The 21,338-nt window shown below is 40.9% G+C and overlaps 1 protein-coding gene across 9 annotated transcripts in view; it reads left to right on the forward strand.

Moving 5' to 3' along the window:
* DIXDC1 (DIX domain containing 1) overlaps nt 1-21,338 on the forward strand; it is a 74,101-nt gene that overhangs the window by 44,662 nt on the left and 8,101 nt on the right. For 7 of the 9 annotated variants that reach the window (XM_067750999.1, XM_067750998.1, XM_067751004.1 and 4 more), the window contains 11 exons: nt 1,019-1,167; nt 3,839-3,928; nt 5,671-5,724; nt 7,397-7,447; nt 9,565-9,669; nt 10,040-10,093; nt 10,570-10,662; nt 10,743-10,802; nt 11,442-11,531; nt 11,878-12,039; nt 12,538-12,604. In XM_067750999.1, the coding sequence (XP_067607100.1) occupies nt 1,019-1,167; nt 3,839-3,928; nt 5,671-5,724; nt 7,397-7,447; nt 9,565-9,669; nt 10,040-10,093; nt 10,570-10,662; nt 10,743-10,802; nt 11,442-11,531; nt 11,878-12,039; nt 12,538-12,604 (975 nt within the window). The remainder of the gene's footprint in view (nt 1-1,018; nt 1,168-3,838; nt 3,929-5,670; nt 5,725-7,396; nt 7,448-9,564; nt 9,670-10,039; nt 10,094-10,569; nt 10,663-10,742; nt 10,803-11,441; nt 11,532-11,877; nt 12,040-12,537; nt 12,605-21,338) is intronic. The other 2 variants (XM_067751002.1, XM_067751003.1) reach the window with 2 other exon arrangements.

The following is a 21,338-nucleotide window of genomic DNA, read 5'->3' on the forward strand; positions in this document are numbered from 1 at the left end:
ATCTGTGAGAACATACAGCACAGAGCAGGTCTGCATCATGTTTGGTATAAAGGCTAAAGAAAGGACCACAGAGTTCCCTTTGTGTAGACTTCTTCCTCTGTCTCAGTCGATCTTTTTCTTACATTAAACAGAGAGGAAAGCATGGAAGAAGCAAAGCACAAGACTTAGAGTTTTATTTGCCTGTAAGGAGTATAATGAAACTGAAGCCCTCTGAAGGAAAACTGGAATTAAATTCTTCCTTATTCCATTTCCCATCTAGCCCTGGTGTTAGTACTAAAAAGTCAGTCTTGTTCCTGAGTCAGAAATTCCTGGCACCCTGGGGAGGGAGAGGGAGGCCTTTACAGAGTGCTGGCTCTGAACCAGCTACCACGGGCCCTGCACATAAGTTACCTCGTTTAGTCGCACAACAACCCAGAGGGATTATACTTATCATATTCATTCTTATGAATGAAATCAGAGCAAAGAGACTGTAAAGATAGGGAAATAAAACCAGAGAGAGAGATGAAACACTTTGTACAAGTATGGTTTGTTTCCTTTGTGACTCACACAATGTTATACGTGAAAGGGGTTCAGTCATAACAGAACGGTCAAAGGAATTTGAGTTGAGGTCTTCCCTCTGAAGCTCCAGAGCAACCAACAGGAATTTTGTTTTCATTGCCTCTGACAGCTTCCCCCTTTGTAGCTGGCAGGATCAAGCTCTAGGAATGCCAATTCTAGAGAATTAAGAGTAAAATCTGTCCCATACCAAGATTCCCAGGGAGCCTTATTGCTTCCTGAAGGTTTGAAAGAGGGTGGATCTCCCCAACAGAATAAGCGTCACTCCCGTGAGCCTGGAGTCAGTCAATGGCCAGTTCCTTCTGTCTCACAACCCCACCTGGTGGAGAGTCCAGTCTGTGCCGTGAGAGAAGGTTCAGCAGGCAGGTGACCTGGCCCCGTGAACACGCAGGTCTGTAACTGCTTTCTGCCTGCAGCTCAGTTTTCTTCAACATGAACTGTACTCCCTCCTTTCCTCTTGTAGAGGAGACAGACTCTCCATTGTCCCGGGACTGGAGACCAGGCAGCCCCCGGCCCTATCTGGAGACTTCATGGGAAGAACAGCTGTTGGAACAACAAGAACATTTGGAAAAAGAAATGGAGGAAGCCAAGAAAATGATATCAGGATTACAGGTAGCTCTTTCCCTCGTAGTTTGTCTTTGGTGCACCAATTTTTTCCTTTTTTTTTTCTTGGCGGGGCTGCATGGCTTGTGGGATCTTAGTTCCCCGACCAGGAATTGAACCCCGGCCATGGCAGTGAAAGCGCCAAATCCTAACCGCTGGACCACCAGGGAATTCCCACACCGATTGTTTATTATTTTTAAGTCACTAGGATCAGCTGAAAGTAAACTGACTCAGTTATGTATGAGGTCAGAATTGGGGAGTTTACATAGAGGGAATAGTGCAGGAAGAGCAGAAAATCCCTTACAAGTGAGTATGCTTAAATGGGCCTCACGGACTCTTGCTGACAGCACAGCTGTTAGGAGTTCTGCAAGCATGGGAGCCATATCCACCATTACCAAACATCTACTCTGGCTCTCTGCTTTGTGGGTGGGTTTCTCCCCTGTCTGCAGCCACAGACCTGCAATGGCAGCTTTCACCGAAGAATGGCATTGTGAAGAGTCAGGATTTTCTCCTAGGAATTCACCATCAGGAAGGCTGTAAATGCCAGTAATGCTGCAGGTCTCTGCCTGGTCTAGCTAAGGGATTTAGCTCACTCATAGTGCATTTGTAAGTGGTCGCCAAGGCATAATGATCAGGTAGAAGAGCAACAAAGCCCTTCAGTTTTTCCTATACCTTCTGTGCCAGCAAATCTCCCCCAGAGGCCAACTGACCCACTTGACTTAGTTCCTACCCTGAATGACCCCCCTCAATCCTCCGTCTTTGTGTGTCTGTCCGTGTTTGGGGGAGCCCTTATAGTGTTCTGATGACCCTGAAATTGCCTAGGAATATTCCTTTCTGTTTGTGCTGGGAACTGCACTGCTTCTGAATTGTCAAATATTTATGGACACGTAAACAAAGCCCACATTATGTGAGTGGCTCTGGCAGCCTGCAGGCGGTGGAGGGCGTACTCCCAGCCAGCCAGCAACAGGGTGGGGACACAAAGCGTTCCTAAAGAAAAAGGGAGATTCGTGCAGTGGTAACATAATTTGCATAATGTATGCCCCAGGAACCGAGAGGGGTTGGAGGAACGTTTACTGCCTAAACATTCCCAAGGAGGTTGTTGCTCTTCCCTCATTTGCTCTGTATTTTTAAATGTCTGCCTTTTAGTTCCCTTCTCTGTCCCTCCAATAAGGAATGGTTTAGTTAATGGAATGGTTTTTTTGTGCTGTCCTTTAATAGGAAGGATTAAAGCATGGAGACTTTTGGGATTGTACTCAACCAGGTTTTTCCCAGGATAATTTCATTGTATGAACATAGATATCCATCAATTTGGTTTTCAGTTTGGTTTGCATTTTTCAATCTGGGAGAAATCCCATAGCGGATTAGACAGAAAAAGAAGAGAATCAACAGGCAGAAAGTCAGCATCCTAATATTCCCTGCAAACAGAGGAGTTTTAATTCACAGCCGCAGGATCACAATGAGAATTCAGTTCCATTACAGAATACAATGGGGCTCACAGCATCCACTGGGCTTCTTAACTCTTTCAGTGATGAACAAGTTGCATACTGAGCCACGTCCAGGATTTCTGACTTTTTAGTGTACGTTATTAGAGCTGGGTGAACACTTTGACCCTAGAGTCCGTATTTCTGTAGTGTCGTTCTCCCCAGGTCCCTGCCACAACTCCATGGGATAACCAAATTCATTTGCTTGGCTAAAACTGTATTATTAATTAGTACTTGGTAGACTTGGTAGTGGCTGGATCTTAAAATGATTTTATATACCAACATTTATGATGTAATTTATGTTATATTTATTGAAACAAGGTTTAACCTCTGTATCTCTTCTCTTTGGATTGGATTGAGAAAAAAATCTTGATACAAAATGGTGCTAGATTTTTAAATCTTTCACTGAGCCCGTAGGTCTTGTACCTACCTGCAGGGGTAGATCCAAGTTTTGGGGGTCCTAAAGCATACCATTTGCGGGGGGGCTTCTTTAAGAATTAAGATTACAGATTATGACTGCAATGTTAGCTATAGGACCCTGGGAGGGGCAGGACTGGGAAGGCGCCCTGAGGTTTGAGCTTCCTTAGCCTCAGGGTAAATCTGCATCACCCGACACCCCACCGCCAATATTCTAATGAAAACAAAGCCTGGTGTGAAGCCTTGAAATAAATACGGACACCTTTCCGCAAATACGTTTTCCTTCTTATTCTATCCAGGTTGCCCTAGGGAGCAAAAATGAAGAATTTTTAAATGAAACAAGAATCAAACAAACCCAAGTCCAAGCTCTAAATGTATTCCAAATAATTCCTTATAATAAACTTTTCTATGCCAGGATAATTCTACACTGTTTCTAGTTCACTTTCCAGCTGGTAAAATTCAGTTTAAACAGCTCTGGTTTGAAATGTCACTTTTGAAGGAAAGTTTATTTTTAGAATTTTTTTCTGGGGCCAAGGAGCCTTGGAGCAGAGGATTCAGGTGTATCCAGAGAGGTGAAAGAGGCCTGGAGCACCGGCCGGACAAAAGCACTCCAGACAGATTCAGGATGAGCAGTTGGAGGTATCTAAGGGTCCACAGTTACCAGGGAGATTTCTAGAGGAAGCCCAGTTGTAGTTTCATTTTGGGATGAGCTTACCAAGGCCAACTCTAGACTCCATCATCTGATGGGAGTTAAGTTTCTTTCTGCCTTTGTGGTTGTCCAGGCCTTACTGCTCAGTGGATCCTTACCCGAAGATGAACAGGAGAGGCCCTTGGCCCTCTGTGAACCAGGAGTCAATCCCGAGGAACAATTGGTGAGCTCCTTCTTTTGTGACTGGACACTGAATAATCTGCTTTGAGTGTTTGATTTATTTTTAGCATTGGACACTCATCTGTGCCCTCTTAAAATGCTCCCTTCCCTGACTTCCACCATTCTGGTTTTCCTCATATATGTTTGACTACTACTTCCTTTCTCCCACAAATATTTATTGTGTGCTGACTATGTCCCAGACACTGTTTCAAAGAGCCAGAGACACCTGAAGGACAGATCAGACCTCAGGCCCTCTCCTTGTGGAGTCTACATTCAGGTCCCTGTCGACTGATAAAAAATGCACAACCTAAAAGTCAAGGCTTATGTGTCATTCGGTGATGACTTAAGGACAAAACTGAGGACTTAAGCCCAGGACACAGCATCTCAGATAACTCTGAGAGACTGCTCCGAAAAGGAAGGGGGGAAGCCAGGATATATAGGAGTTTTTGCAACAAAAACAGGTAGTCAGAACATCAAAAGATTACTCTTAATAAAAGAAAACCAGGTATTTCAAGGAATTTCGTGCTTTTCTATGTATGGGAAGATGCAAGAGTCTGGGCTCACTGAAGTCGTTCCTTTGAAGTGCACCTCAGCTATCTGGGGCCAGGATCCTGTGCTTTCTCATCCTGAGTCTCCTCAGAGGTGGTTGCAGCAGTTGACTGCTAGAGGCGGGCATTCTTTGTGTCCACCCTGAATTCTCTCAGGGCTCACCGCCCAGGCCGTTGTCCTGCGGTGGCTTGATGGCTGTCTTTATTGACTTGGCTGGTGGCATTCTTAGTTCACATCCCCTTTGAAGCTTCTCTTTTTCTGCCTGTGCCTTAAATGTTGCTGCTCCTCAGGGTTCCACTCTGGGCCCTCTTCTATCTTGTCCATTCACCTAGGTAATACCTGCTGCCATGGCTTCACTTGCTTCCCACCTGTCTCATATGTTGCCTCTCAAATATTTATTTCTAGCCTAGCTCTCTCCATGGAGTTCTACATTTATAAATGTAACATGCACCTGCCTGTTGATTATCTCCACTGTGTGCCCCATAAGCATCTCAATTTCAATGAGTCCTAAATTAAATACCTTTCTCTTCCTTCTCTCCCCATCCCCTAAACTACTTGTCTTTTAGGTTTCTGTTCTTTATCGCTATCCATCTACCCAAATACGCCAAACAAATCTGAATCTCGTCCTAGAATCCTTTGCGGCCCTTCCCTCTATATCCAGTTAGCCACCAAGTTTTTCAGTATACTTTTTAAATATCTTCATCCAGTTTTCTCCATCCTCACAGCTACTACTTTAATTTCAGGCCTCCATCCAGTATTCTGGTGGCCTTCTAACTGTTTTTCCTGATTCCTGTCCTGTCCTCCTCTAATTCATTTTCCATAAGACAGCAAGAATAATTTGACTTCAAAGCAGATTTTATTTTGTCATCCCTTTGCCTAAAACTTTTCATCAGTTCCCCATTGCCCTTCATCATCCTGCTCCGTTTTCCTCTCGAGCCCCATCTCTTGTCATTTCTCTTTCCACTTGCCCAGCCCCTGCACACAACACACACATATTCATTCTAAACTTTATCCACATTCATCTACTCGCACCACCCCTGCCATATGCATCACTGGAGGGCAGGGACTGTTTCCTGTTCTTTGCAGCCACTGTACAGGGCTAGCATCTAGTAACTGCTCAATAAATAGTTGTTGAATGAATGCCCTCTGAATTTTACAGCATAGGTACATAACCATCTCTTTTTGCCTTACATTCAGATTATAATCCAAAGTCGTCTGGATCAGAGTATGGAGGAGAATCAGGACCTAAAGGTATGTCAGGAAATGTACATTTTGCCCTTTAAAAAAAATTTACGGGACTATTACACACCAACTTCAGGACAGTAATGGGGAGCAGGGAAGGATTCAGACTCAAGACTTTGGCTGTATCTGTATTATGTCTTTAATTGAGAGAGAGAGATATGTCCTAAATATAGCAAAAAGGTGATACCTTTTTAATCTCAGTGGTTAGTAATAGGTATCTATGTCATTATTGCTTATACCTTTCTGTATATTTGAAATGTTTCATATTGTTTATCTTTTTAATTAAAATAAACAGTGGATCTAATATCAATATGGTCGTTTTTTAAATAATTGACATAACATTATATTAGTTTCAGGTATACAGCATATGTATATATTGTGAAATAATCACAATAAGCCTAGTTAACATCTGTTACCATACATAGTTACAGATTTTTTTCTTGCGATTAGAACTTTTTTAAATTAATTAATTAATTAATTATAAATTTTTGGCTGTGTTGGTTCTTCATTGCTGCGCGTCGGCTTTTCTCTAGTTGTGGCGAGCGGGGGCTACTCTTCGTTGCGGTGCGTGGGCTTCTCATTGCGGTGGCTTCTCTTGTTGAGGAGCACGGGCTCTAGGCGTGCGGGCTTCAGTAGTTGTGGAGTGTGGGCTCAGTAGTTGTGCCTTGCGGGCTCTAGAGCGCAGGCTCAGTAGTTGAGGCACACGGGCTTAGTTGCTCCGTGGAATGTGGGACCTTCCCGGATCACAGCTCGAACCTGTTTCCCCTGCATTGGCAGGCGGATTCTTAACCACTGTGCCACTAGGGAAGACCCCTAGTATGGTGTTTTTTAATGAACACTTTCCAAAATTCTTTTAGTTCAGTGGGTCTTAGCTTTTTTGAGGCCATAAGTATATGACTACAGCCATTAACCCTCTCCCCAGAAATTTGCATGAAAGCGCACGCACCCACTCACTGACTTGAATTTTGATTGGAGTAACTTTGGAGCCCATCTGTGGAGTCCAGGTCAAGAATCCCCATTTTAGATATGTTAATCCCAAACTCTTGATGGGGTGCAATAGGAAAAGAAGAGAGTACAGTCTGAGTTGTGGGTGTTCCTCTCCTATAATCTCTGTCCTAGTAACAATCATAATCTGTTGTAAGGGAAGGTTAACTATTTTATTATTGGGCTAAATGTGTTTTTGTTTGGTCCATAAAGAACAATACACTCTTCGAGAACAGAAGCACTCTAATCCTTTCTGAACATTAAAAATGAAGATAATTATTTCATGAAATTGGGGGTAGCCATATTAAGATATGATCATATATTTCAGTGAGAGGGATTTAGATTGTTATGATTTATGATTAAGTTTCCCTGTTGGCGAGGATTGCTAAATGTAGGAGTGAGAGCCTATGGGAATGTATGATATCTTATTTCTTGGCAAGAAAGAGCATGGGCAGTTGAGCCTGGACAACTGGACAGCTGAGCCTGGGTGCCACAGGGAAGAATGGAACGGGTCCTGTTTGTTTCTGTGGGTCAGCCTTTACTGTTTACTAGAAGGCAGAGCTGCCTTCTGCCTCGGTGGAAGGTTGATTTTTCTTGGAATGGTTATCTGAGTTTTGTGTTCTTACTGACGGAATGAGGTAATGCTTCTGAAGCAACCCAGATGCTACCATCTGATCTAACTATATTTGGTTTGCAGAAGGAGCTGCTGAAGTATAAACAAGAAGGCAGAAACTTACAGGGGATAAAGGTAAAAAAAAAGACATATAACTCTTTAAATAAACTCTTTACAAAGTAAAGCAGTCTGTGGATAAGAGTGGGTACTTGGGGGCTAGCTGGGTCCTATAGTCTTTTCTTGTGTACATCTGATGGGGCCTTTCACAGGCTCCGTGCTACTAGTAAAGAGAGGGCTCTGTGGATGGGAAGTGAGACAGGTGGAGGAATATACCTCTTTTGCTGAGGCTTATTTCTGGTGGTTATGACTCATGGTGCTGTCACTTCCCTCTGCCACCTTGATTGTTTCTATGTGTAAAAATAATCAGTTATTACAGTTTTCTTCAGTTACAGTTTTTTGTCAGTTTTCTTCAGTTCTAAGAAGAATATACTCTTAGAAATTGTAATTTACTTAGGTTTTGTATAGTTAACATTTTGTATACTCTTAGAAATTGTAATTTACTTAGGTTTTGAATAGTTAACATTCAAATGGTTTGAAGTTAAAAGGGTACAAAAGGATAATCCTTCCGGCCCTGTCCTCCCAGTCACCTAGTTCTCTTTCCTGGAGGCAACTTATCAGTTAGCACCAAATATGTATGTATGTGATTTTTCCCCAAATAATTACATATTATAAATACAGTTTGATACGTTGCTTTTTTCACTTAGCAATGTATCTTAGAGATCATTCTATTTCAGTACATAAAGACCTTAGTATTCCAGTATGTGTATATCAGATAATTCATTTAATCAGTTCCTACTGATAGTCTTCTGGGTTATTTCCAGTCTTTTGCTAATACAAACAGTGATCTAGCTAATTATCTTGCTTATATGTTATTTCACCCAAGTAGGAGTATATGTGCTGAATGAATACCTGGAAGTGGAAAAAGATGTTCTCAAGCTGCTGCTTTTCCCTCTCCTCTTCCCGATACTCCCATTCATGGGCTAGACTAGGGTATAACTCAGCATCGTTTTCCAGAGTATATTCTGTAGCCTTAGTCCTTTGAGATACTCCAGAAAACAGCATGTTTCATGCTCAAATAAGAAGCAGTGCTCTACAGGCTTGAAGAGTCACAACGAATAATAGCATATTAAAGGACCAGAGAAGGTCTGTCCTAAAGAGTTTGGCCTAAAAAAAGTTAGACTATTAACCACAGAAGTGCTTTTTCCCCCATGTAACACTTATTAACATCCCATGGAGCACACTTTGGGAAACATTCCTCTGCACCACTGGTGCCAAGGGCATCTTAGACCATCTTGCCCTGTACTGTCATGGCAAGACAGCATATTTAAGAGTGGGCTCCCACATTTTCCAGAGCCTACACCGTTTCTCTGCAGTCTGTAAAGAGAGAAAAATCAGGGCAAATCCCCTGTGATGCAGCTCCAGCCCATTAGTTCCATTTGAAGTCACCACGGTTGGAGGATTGTGTCATAGCTGATCCTTTTAAATAAGTATGTACAACCCACCTTGTCTGAGGCCTGGTGGAAACCAAGATGGTCCAAGCTAAGAGAAAGACAGCCTAAAGCTTGTAGGATCCTATGACACTGGGAAGAGGAAGCATCAGTCTAAGAACATTTCTGAACATGGAAATAGAACCCCAGTCCTGGTCCACACTAAGCACTGGAAGGCAGTGGAAGCAGGGCAGCAGCAGGGCTGTAGAAGGCAGGGTGGCAGTGATTCCAGGGCTCCTATATGAAAAGAGTGTCAGACAGTGATAGGGCCCAGCCCTCTAGGGCAAAAGAGCTCATCTAGATTGAGTATTTATAGGCCCAAGATACAGAGAAGAAAGCCAGGGAGGTAGGAGGGAGAGTGCATTGTCCAAGATCACTGTCACGTAAGCAAGTGGTAGATGTGTAATTTGAGACTAGGTCTGTCTGATCCCAAAGACCACTTATTCTTCCTCTAGGCCATCATGCTGTCAGCAATGCAGTGGAAAGTAGGGACAAGTAATGGATGGAGGAAAAAATCAGGTTTCCATCAGCTTGGTAGGACAATGGACATGATTTTCCTTTAGATTCTAGTGTCCTGGAAGGGAACTGAAAAATTTCTGCTCATCTCCTTGTGGCAAGACCCTGTACCCTTTTTGTCTCCCAGTTTAGTGATAACTGGCCGATTGATGAGTTGGGACCACAGTAGTGAGTGTGCTTTCTCCCCAGGATGCCTTGCAGCAGAGGCTGACTCAGCAGGACACGTCTGTCCTTCAGCTCAAACAAGAACTACTGAGGGCAAATATGGACAAAGATGAGCTGCACAACCAGAACGTGAGTTGAAAGAGTGAACTTGGACTTCACTGAGCCCCAGGTAGCAAAGTAGGATACAGTATAAAGTCCGTTTAGATCTATTCCCCATCAGACTCCTCTCTGTTCCTAGGTGAAAGCCCACTGCCACACTGGCCTCGAGCCCTTCAACTTTGAGGGCACTGAGACACTGAGGCTGCATTGTGGTTCTATAGTCTGATTATCTCACTGAAGATGTGGAGAGCGGCTGTGTGTTTTTTTACCATAGTCATGCCCTCTCTGTGCTGTATGCTGTAACTGCCAACATCAACTCCAGTTACTAAGTAGCTGGTTTCCTACTGGATTGGCAGACAATACTTCCACACCAAAGAATGCTTTCTTATTCTTCTTGCAGGTTGATCTGCAGAGGAAGCTAGATGAGAGGAATCGGCTCTTGGGAGAATATAAAGTAAGAATGTATATCAGTTTGGAAATTATTTCCATCTGACCTTTGGTGAACAGCCTGTTGTTGCTGTTGTTCAAACAGCACTTAAGTACTCTGTTCTCATTCTTGCTTTCTGCAAGGAAATCCTTTTCTGAGTTCCTTTGATCCACTAACCCTGAAGGTAGATAGCATGGCTAGGAGCAAGAACACAGAACTAGGAGTCTGGAAACTTCACTTCAGTCTTAACCTTTACCTCTAGCTAGCATGGATGGCATGCAGTGGTCCTCCTGCTAATGGTAGTTCCCATCCTCCTTCCCTTTCCCAGAATCCTTTGCTCCATGTGAGGCTCCCATGGTATATAACGTCTTCCCGTGCAGCTTTAGGAAAGGGCTGTTCCCTCTGAGGCTCTGCTTTCCTCAGGTGGAAACTGCATCACAGCAGGTGAAGTGTTGGACGTCCTTGGCTTTGCCGTGCATCTGAAGGCTGTGTCTCTGTTGCAGAAAGAACTGGGGCAGAAGGACCGCCTCCTGAAGCAGTACCAGGCCAAGTTGGAGGAAGCACTTCGGAAACTCTCTGAGGCCAGTTACCAGCAGGTGGGGACACGTTCCGCCACGGACTTTCCTGCCCCTCTGACCTGAACAAGTCCTTTTCTGATGGAGTGTCTGATTTGCAGGTGGATCTGGAACACAAAGACGTCCTTCTGGCTCACTGTATGAAAAGAGAGGCAGAGGAGGTAACCTACCACTCGGGGTCTACCTCCCATGTTTACAAGGGCAGAGAGGGAGATTCTGTTATCGACTCAGGGCTGAACCAACACCACAGGTCAGTTTGTCAGGAGGCGATTTGGCGAGGCACTTACAACTGCGGGTTCTGGGATAAGAAAGTCTGGTTTCAAATTCCAGCTTTATTACTTTCTTACCATTGTGTACCTTCATTTGCTTCACTTTTGAACCTCAAAAATAACGTTCATCTGGAAAATGACAGTGGCCTTCTCTGACATTATGACGTGTACATAAGATAACCCATTAAGTTACTAGACACAGTCCTGGTAGATCCACCTGGCACAGAGTTAGGCTCAAAAAATACTAGTCATTGTTCTTTTTTTTTTCTATTACTGAAGCAAAGGCAGGAGATCCCTCCAGGGGCCAGGCAGAGGCTAGGTTGGGGCCTCCAGGCGAGGTTTTCATTTTGTTCACTCTGCATTCAGCGGTGCCTTCTGAGTGTCAAGTATTGGTGATATAGCAGTGAACAAAAGGGAAAAAAATTTCTGCACTGTGTCAGGAGGTGACCAATGTAAAGAGGAAAAATAAGGTGGGACATCTTACTTTGGAATTCTCCATTATAGAAGCATCATTTCTTCTTCCCGCTATAGGTGACCCACTGCAGCAGTCACAACCCTCAAAGCAATGGTTTTCTCCTTCCAGTGGCAGGAAAAGGAGCTGCTTCAGTCACTCACAGAGGGGTAGGTGCTTAGGATTTGAGTACAGACTTGCCACTTCCAGCCAAAACCAGAAGAGTAGCCTAGCCATCGCCAGTGGAGTAGGCCTTTCATATCCCCATTCCCCAATTCTTGCATCTGTTGGGTGTGTAAAGTTGTGAGGCACTTGCTATCCAAAATTAAGAATTAGTGGACAAACAGTGGGCTTGTATCTGTGGAGGAAAATTTTCTACAGTTTACACCTCCTCCCTCAAAAATAAAAGATCTCTTCTGGAAACCTCTCACCTGTATCTTCTTAAGCCCAGCAGTTGGGATGTGGTTAATAACATGGCAGCGTGCCGTGCCAGCAGCATCACATTTTTGCCCACAGAGCAGTGACCTGCAGCTTGTTCGGGATGCCCTCCGCAGCCTGCGCAATAGCTTCAGTGGCCACGACCCTCAGCACCACACCATCGACAGCTTGGAGCAGGGCATCTCCAGCCTCATGGAGCGCCTGCACGCCATGGAGACCCAGAGGAAACAGGACAGAAGGGTAACCCTCTTTCGGTGGTGTTTCTCTTATTCCCCCAAAGAAGCTTGGTCTTATCAATTTTAATGTAGACAAAGGCAGTGCTAAGATATACAGTTGCTTTTCTCTTTGGTTTTCCTCTCTGGGGAGCTGACTGTTCATCATGATATGACAGTCCAGGGAGGGAGTTCACGGGTAACTCTTGCTCTTGGCAACTGTGTAACTGTCTAAGGAACTGTGGTTCTTGACCCACAGGTGTCCCTTTACTGCCTATTCTCTGTCCTCTTCCCCCTGAATGAACTTGGCATTATATATGGGAAATATATGGGGAAAACATTGGAAACTAAAAAGCTTTTTATAAATGTACATTTTTATTGTTAGAATAAACATGTCTAATTTTATATACTGTGGAAAAAGATGTGGTAGAAAAGTATATATTTTAAGTACACTTTTAGGATTTAAGTTTCTTGGTTGAATTCTCCCATTAATTATAACTCTCGTGATTTTTGTGTGGCTCCCCAGGTTCGGGTCAAGTCACCCAGAACTCAAGCAGGTAGTGAATACCGGGAGTCCTGGCCCCCTAATTCAAGTAAGTACTCATTATTGCTTAGTAAGGACTCCTAGCTTATTAGATCAGAAACTTAGTATTTATTATGCTACTGATATTTTGGGGATAGAGTTTTTCTTGTAGTACTTCACTCTTGTAATATGTTGTTTCTGTAGCAATACTAGAATTGAGTTATTTCTAGGACTGTGAAGACCCATAACATCATCATCACCACCACCTGAGTACCATTTGGCCACGTGCAAGGTGCTGCTGATTCAGAGAGGCTAAAATATCTGAAATAAAATATCTTTGGAAATGTACAAGCTCAAAATAGTTACACCAAGCAAAGCAAAATATATATTAAAAAAAAACACACTTACAAATCACCCTAAAGTTCCAAATAGCACAGAATATTTCCAGTTCTTCCTAGAGGCAAGAAGTTTAATTTCTTTGTGGACTTTCATTAAAACTTTGAGTGCATAGGTCATTCCGTTTGTTTGAACCTGCTCTGTGCCCACTCATTACATTTTTTTGCCTTGTTAATTCTGACAGGTTGGAAATCTACCCTGCCTAGTAATTTCTATTTTACTTTGTATCTTACCTTTTGGTCTAATAGCATTCACGTTTTCTTACCTTTTATAGTTTACCCAGGCCTAATCTTAAAATATCTAAATAATAATTTATAAAAACCAAATAGTTAAAGGCCGACCATATCAGATTTATATGTTAAATATATAATTTTTAAAACCACATTAATAAACAAAATCTAAAGTAAAACATTTAAAGCATTTGCACAAATATGAAAGGTAAAATATTTTTTGTAGAGTAGATAAGATAGCATTCTCAAGCCTCCAGGTATCTTTTCCTCTTGAATGAGATCTTTACACTGGGAATGAAACAGATTATGTGAGTACCAAAATTTGTTTCAGTTTCTTTTTCTAGCATTGTTTTGACCCAGTCATTTCTGTTTTCTTGATAGGGTTTTTATTTTATTGTTATCCTCTTCAGTACTTCCTTTGGGTTAGTATAAACTGCCAATGTACGTAGGCTAAATATTTGGAAATTCTTTTTCAGAAGTATAATAAATTTCTCCCTCCCTGGAATAATTCTCTTGTGTATATGAATTACTTATTTAAAATACTACAAATAAATTCAGAGCTTCTTATAAACTAGGGTGTTAATCTAATATCTATATTTACAGATAAGCTGAAATGTCTCTCATCTAGAAATACAAACACTTGTGTAACTTGCTAGCCCTCTAGCTACTGGCTTACTTCTCTTATTCCCCTATGTCAAACTTCTTGAAAGAGTAGTCTGCAATTGCTCTTTTTTCATCCTTACCTCCCATTCAATTCTTAAACCACTAGTTGGACTAGTTGGACTCAGTTACTCCACTTAGTGTTCTTTTTTTTGGATCACTGTTGACTTTCTCGTTGCCTAATCAAAGTGGTTACCTTATCTTCCATAGACTTTTCAAAAGCATTTACTATTCTTGAATAGTCTTCTTCTGGAAACATTTTTCTCCTTTAACTTCACTACCAAACAGTTATTCATTCAACAGATATTTACTGAGCATCCATTATGTAACACCCTTGTTAGGCACTGGAGGTATAGAGATGGACAAGATGGACTTGGTACTTGCCCTCACTGGATTGTAGTCTCATGAAGTAGATACAACCTCCTCTTCTTCTCCTTCTCTGTCTAACCCTTGAATGTGCCCTGAGATTCCACTAAGGTCTAGACTTAGGTCTCATATTCTTTATAGGTGATCCCTTCTACTTCCATGGCTTCAGCTACTCTTGTGTGCCAATTATTCTTTTTTTATTTTAACATCTTTATTGTAGTATAATTGCTTTACAATGGTGTGTTAGTTTCTGCTTTATAACAAAGTGAATCAGTTATACATATACATATGTTTCCATATCTCTTCCCTCTTGCGCCTCCCTCCCTCCCACCCTCCCTATCCCACCCCTCCAGGCGGTCACAAAGCACCGAGCTGATCTCCCTGTGCTATGCGTGTGCTTCCCACTAGCTATCTAGCTTACGTTTGGTAGTGTATATATGTTCATGCCTCTCTCTCGCTTTGTCACAGCTTACCCTTCCCCCTCCCCATATCCTCAAGTCCATTCTCTAGTAGGTCTGTGTCTTTATTCCTGTCTTACCCCTAGGTTCTTCATGACATATTTTTTTCTTAAATTCCATATATATGCGTTAGCATACGGTATTTGTCTTTCTCTTTCTGACTTACTTCACTCTGTATGACAGGCTCTAGGTCCATCCACCTCATGTGCCAATTATTCTTAAACTTTCATCTCTAACTCCAAACCTTTTCTGAGCTTCAGGGCTATATTTTTGAATGCCAACTGGGTATCTCTGTAGGTTGAAAGGCACTTCAAACTCATGTGCAAAACTGGACACAAAACAATAGAGTGGAAAAAAGATGGAGTATAGAATCAAACAGATCTGCGATGCACTTGTAGCAATCAGCAGAGTATATCATGGGCAAGAGTATTAATTAATGTTGTATTTTAGTTTTCACATTTATGTAATGGAGATAATCGTAAAGGATTATGAGCATTAAGTACAATATTATATGCAAATAATCTGGTGTTGCGTGTGGCATGTGAGATATGCAAGGCTATGCTCTTTCTCCTTTTCACTACAGTCAGATCTCCTAAAAGAGTAATCTTCTCTCTGAACCCACTTCCTGTCTTGCCATTTACTCTTAAGGAAAAACAACAACAGTAATTATTTTAAAAGTAATACAGTAGACTAGTGGAATAGAATTGAGAGTTCAGATAAAACCCATATATCTATGATCATTTGACCAGCAAATAGTATCTTCAATAAATGGTGTCAGGACAACTGATATCCACATGCAAAAGAATAGAGCTGGACCCCTACCTCACACCATGTACAAAAATTAACTCAAAGTGCATTATTGACCTAAATACAAGAGTTAAAACTATGAAAGTCTCAGAAGAAAACACAGGGGGGAATATTCATGACCTTGGATTCTTAGACATCAAAAGCATGAAAAAAATAGAAAAATTGGACTTCATCAAAACTGAAAACTATTTTGCATCAAAGGACATTAACAAGAAAGTGAAAAGACAACCAGAATAGGAGAAAATATTTGAAAATCAAATATCTGATAAGGGCCTGGGATGAACAATGTATAAAGAACTCTTACAGCTTAATAACAAAAGACAGAAAAATCTGATAACAAATGGGCAAAGGACTTGAATAGACATTTCCCTAAAGAAGATAAATAATTGACCAATAAGCACATGAAAATATGCTTAAAATCATTAGTTATTAGGGAAATGCAAACCAAAACTAGAGTGAGATACCATTTCATGCCTACTAGGTGGTTCCAAAAAAATGGAAAATAACAATTGTTGGTAAGGATGTGGAGAAATTGGAGCCCTTATACATTGCTGGTGGGGATGTAAAATGGTACAGCCACTATAGAAAACACTTTGGTGGCTCTTCAAAGAGTTAAACATAGAATTTACTATATGACCTAGCAATTCCATTCCTATGTATATACCCAAAAGAATTAAAAGCAAGTGTTCAAAAAAACAACTTGTACATATATGTTCATAGCAGAATTATTCACAATAGCTAAAAGGTGGAAGCAAGCCAAATGTCCATCAGTTGATGAGTGGATAAACAATTTCTTATATATGCAGACAATGGAATACTATTCAGCCATAAAAAGGAGTGAAGTACTGATACCTGCTACAACGTGGATGAACCTTGAAAATGTTAAGTGAAAGATGCCAGACACAAAAGGGCACAATTTGGATGGATCCTTTTATATGAAATGTCCAGAACAGGCAAATCCATAGAGACAGAAAGTAGAGTAGATTAGACAGATGTCAGGATTAGGAAGGGAGTGACTGTTTAATGGGTACAAGATTTCTTTTAAGGATAATGAAAATGTTCTGGAACTAGATAGTGGTGATTACACCACACTGTGAATGTACTAAATGCCACTGAATTGTACACTTTAAATGGTGAGTTTTGTGTTATGTGAATTTTGCCTCAATTTTTAAAATGTGAATTTTAAAAAAGACCTGGAAGGAGCCTTGTTCCTATGCTAACAGAAAGAAAAGGTTGAATAGTCCAAAATACCATAACTTTCTTGAATCCATCAGAGAGGTGAAATCAGAGGGTAGCTAACTAGCCAGAAATGTAAACAGGTCCCTTAGTGGACAGATAGGTTACAGCACTTGTTCACTTGTGGCAGAGCATGGGAGGAAAATGGGACCACCATACACACAGCTAAGATTTTAATGAATTGTGAAAGGCTTTGCAGAGATTATAGGAACCCTGGGGGCCATGAATGCAAGAATAGTTTGCACCTCCTTGCTGACTCTTCCATCGACTTCCATTTGGGTGCTTATGACAAAGATTTGTTGTGGGAAGAGAGTCTAGAGAAAACCTGTTTTGGTGGTGGAGGCCCAGAGCAGGGGAGCACCTGTCACTGCTGGAAAAATGTGAAGCCCCATCTGGACCTTTGTCCCTTAAAGAACAAAAGTCTTAAGCCACTAAGAAAGGGCAGCAAATTCTGTTGCCCCTCCCTCGCTTTCCCAGGTAAAGGTGAAGACCTATTTCAGCTAGGGGGAAGAAAAAAGGATGAAAGCACTCTCTATCCCAGGGGAGTGGCAGGAAACTGTATTGGGCTCAGATCACTAGAGGTTGCCTACCACTGGGGAAAGAGTAGGATCACTGAGAAAGCCCCACCCTCAAGACTGAGGTTGGATCATGACAACAGAGAAGCCCCCCTTATCCCTCACCACCAGATGAGCAAGTACCGTGTAAGAAGCAATAGCAGTCTGCCTCTGTGGGAGGGGCACACGTGTGAAGAGACTGACTCTGATGCACAGGCACACAAGTAAAGTCTAAAGTTGAGGGTGGAGCAGGAATATTGAGGAAAAACCCTCCAGCAATCCAGCTACCTTCCTAAACATAACCCTAGAGAAATTTGAAGGTGATGGTGTGCTGAAAGTAACCTTAACAAAAATCCCAATCCCAGCTCAATTCCTGACTAGATTGGCTCAGCTGTCCCCACCAATGGCTGGGAAGTACAAGCAGTGTGCCCATTTCTAGACATAAACCTTTTTTACCTTAGTCTCTACTGTCTTACACATGATGTCTGATAGTCAATAAAAAATTATGAGGCATCCACAGAAGCAAGAAAAATATAAGCTACTGTCAAGAGTCAATAAGCGTCTATTCAAGAGTAGACTCAGATATGACTAGGATGTTGAAACCATCAGAAAAGGAATTTTTAAAAACTGTGTTAATGGCTGAAGTAAAAATGTTAATATAATGCATGTACAGGTGAGGAATTTTAGCAAAGATATGGAAATTATGAAAAGGAGTCAAATGGAATGTTAGAAATAAAAATAAATATTACGAAGATGAAGAGTGCCTTCAGGGACTTCCCTGGTGGTGCAGTGGTTAAGAATATGCCTACCAATGCAGGGGACACGGGTTCGAGCCCTGCTCTGGGAAGATCCCGCATGCTGCGGAGCTAAGCCCATGTGCCACAACTACTGAGCCTGCTCTCTAGAGCCCCTGAGCCACAACAACTGAGCCCGTGTGCCACAACTATTGAAGCCCACTCGCCTAGAACCTGTGCTCTGCAACAACAGAAGCCGCCACAATGAGAAGCTTGTGCACTGCAATGAAGGGTAGCGCCCGCTCACCACAACTAGAGAAAGCCCGCGTGCAGCAACGAAGACCCAGTGCAGCCAAAAATAAATAAATTAATTAACTTAAAAAAAAAGTATGCCTTCAGCAAGTTCATCAGGGTCATCAGAGGACTCAACACAGCTAAGGAAAGAATCAGTGAACTTGAAGATAGGTCAATAGAAATTACCCAAACTGCAATACAAAAAGAAAAAGAGTAGGAGAGAGGAAAAAACAAACAACCTAGAGCATCCAGTAGCTGTGGGACGATATCAAATGGACTAAGATACAAGTAATTAGAATCCCTGAACAAGAAGAGATAGAACAGGGCAGAAGAAGTATTTGAAGAGATAAAGGCCAATTATTTTTCCAGAAATGCTTTAAAAACATCACACTACAGATCCAAGAAGTGCTGAGCATTCCAAGAAGTATGAATAGCAAAAACAACAAAAGAGTCAAATTGCTGAAAATCAAAGAAAAGAGAAAATCTTTTCCCCCTTGAAGAGGGGGAAAATTACTACATACAGAACAAAGATGAGAATTACAGATTTCTTATTAGACCTTGCAGGTTATAGGATAGTGGGGGGATATTTTTAAAGCACTGAAAGAAAAAAATCTAGAATTCTATAAAAAGCTAGAATTCTGTAGGTAGAGAGTATATATATATATTTTTACACAAAACCAAGAGAATTCATAACAAGCAGACTTGCACGGCAGGAAATGTTAAAGTAATTTCATCAGACAGGAAGAGTATGATATGAAAGAAACTGGGAGATGCAAAAAAAGTGGTTAAAATGAAGGTAAATATAAAAGACCTTCCCCCACTTATTTTTAATTGCTCTAAGAGATAACAGGCTGTTTAAAGCAAAAAATGTATTGATGTATTACTGGTTTATGCCATATGTAAAAGTAAAATGTATGACAATAATACAGAGATTGGGACGGAGGAATTAGGACTCTACTGTTGTCACTTCTGTAGTTCTTACATTACATGTGATGCAGTAAATATCATTTGAAAGCTGACTGACTAATTAAAGATGTGTGTTTAAATCCAAGAGCGACCACTAAATTTTTAAAGAATTAAATAACAAAATTAATAGGGGAGATAAAAAGGAATTGTAAAAATACCCAATCCAATAGCAAAAGAAGTAAAATATCTCACTATTTAAAATATAGTTTCCATGTTGAAATGGTGTATTCAAACTGAGAATCTAAACACACTGGGCTTTGAAGACAATACCAAAATATATACATGTACACATACATATATACATATATATACATATATACACATACACACATACACACTCCAAAAGCGGGGAGAAAAAGAGGATAAAAGAGAAAAGGAACAAAAAACATGGAACAAATAGAAACAAGGGAGATGATAGATTTTAAAAATAATCTGGTTTTTATTACATAGTTTTTTACCACTTACAAAATTATTGTTTATCAGCATCATATTAATTGAGAAGCAGCCTTGTTTGATGGGGAAAACATAGCTCAACATTGTGAAGATGGTTCATTCTCCCCAAATGATCTATAGCTTCATGCAATTCCAATAAAAATCCTATCAGACTTTTCGTAGATATAAACAAGCCGATACTAAAATTTATATGGATGAAACTAGAATAGTTCAAAAAAAAAGTTAAGAAAAAATAAAGTAGTTGAAGTGCTGCACTACCTGATTTCAAAACTAACTATAAAGTTAGAGTAATCAAGACAGTGCAGTATAGGTGAATGGATAGACACATAGGTCATTGGAACAGAGTAGAAAGTTCAGAAATAGACTTACTTACATTTGGCCAGTTGATTTTTAACAACAGTGCAAAAACTATTTGATGGCAAAAGGATAGGCTTTTCAACAAATTATTCAGAAAAAGAGCATTGACCCATACCTCATACCCTATATAAAAAATCAACTCCAAATGGATCATAAACCTAAACTTAAAAGCTAAAACTGATTTGTGATGCCTTTTAAAATCATGTATTAAATTTACACACACATGTATACGCAAGGCTATGTTTCTGGGTTGTTTATTCGCTGAGGTTTTTGTATATGATTTTTATAGTATTGTCACCCTGAAACAGCAATTATCATTTTATCACATGAGTTAATGTTGAGTAAGACTATTTTTCCCTCATTAATCTTTTTCTGTTTTACTCGAAAAGCCTGTGCAATCCAACTCAGCCTTCTTCATTAGTAACCTGAAACTCCTCTCACTAATGTCATCAGTGACCTGTTTACCAAACCTGTCTTTATCTACTAGACCTCTGTGTGGCATTTGACATACTCTTACCTTCAAATTCACCTAAAATGTGTACGTAACATTTTATCGGTCAGCTTGGGCTGCCATAACAAAATACCATAGACTGAGTGACTTAAACAACAGAAATTTATTTTCTCACAGTTCTGGAGGCTGGAAGTCCCAAGATCAGGATGCCAGTGTGGTCAGGTTCTGCTGAAGGAGGGCTTTCTTCTTGGCTTGCAGATGGCTGCCTACCTGCTGTGTCTTCACGTGGTGGAGAGAGAGTGCTCTGGTGTCTCTTCCTCTTCTTACAAGGGCGCCAGTTCTATGGGATCAGGGCTCCACTCTTATAACCTCATTTAACTTTAATCCCTCTTTAAAGGCCCTATCTGTAATACAGTCACATGGGAGTCTAGGGCTTCAACATATGAATGTGGGGAGGACACAACTGAGTCCATAGCAATATTATTTTCATGTTTTATTTTATTATATTATAACTGTTTTGCTATTTTACCCCACTAGACTTTGAGCTCCTTAATGGGTGGGAATTGTACCTAGTTTATCTTTGTATCTCTAGTACTTGATACATAATAGGCACCCAGTAAACATTTTAAATGTATGATACTTCTGTTCCCCTAGCTTAGGTACTGGTAACTACCATGCATCTGTTTTCCTAGATTATAAATCTTAGTTATTTTTCCCTTTCCCTTTTATCCTTGATGTTCAACTATATCCAAAGTACTAAGACTTTTACCTTCTAAAGTTCTCTTAAATCCATCCCTTCTCTAGCTCCAGGGCTATATCTTACCCTTCCTCATCTTTCAGGT

Source organism: Pseudorca crassidens, chromosome 9 (assembly GCF_039906515.1).
Source record: "Pseudorca crassidens isolate mPseCra1 chromosome 9, mPseCra1.hap1, whole genome shotgun sequence".
Classification (NCBI taxonomy): Eukaryota; Metazoa; Chordata; class Mammalia; order Artiodactyla; family Delphinidae; genus Pseudorca; species Pseudorca crassidens.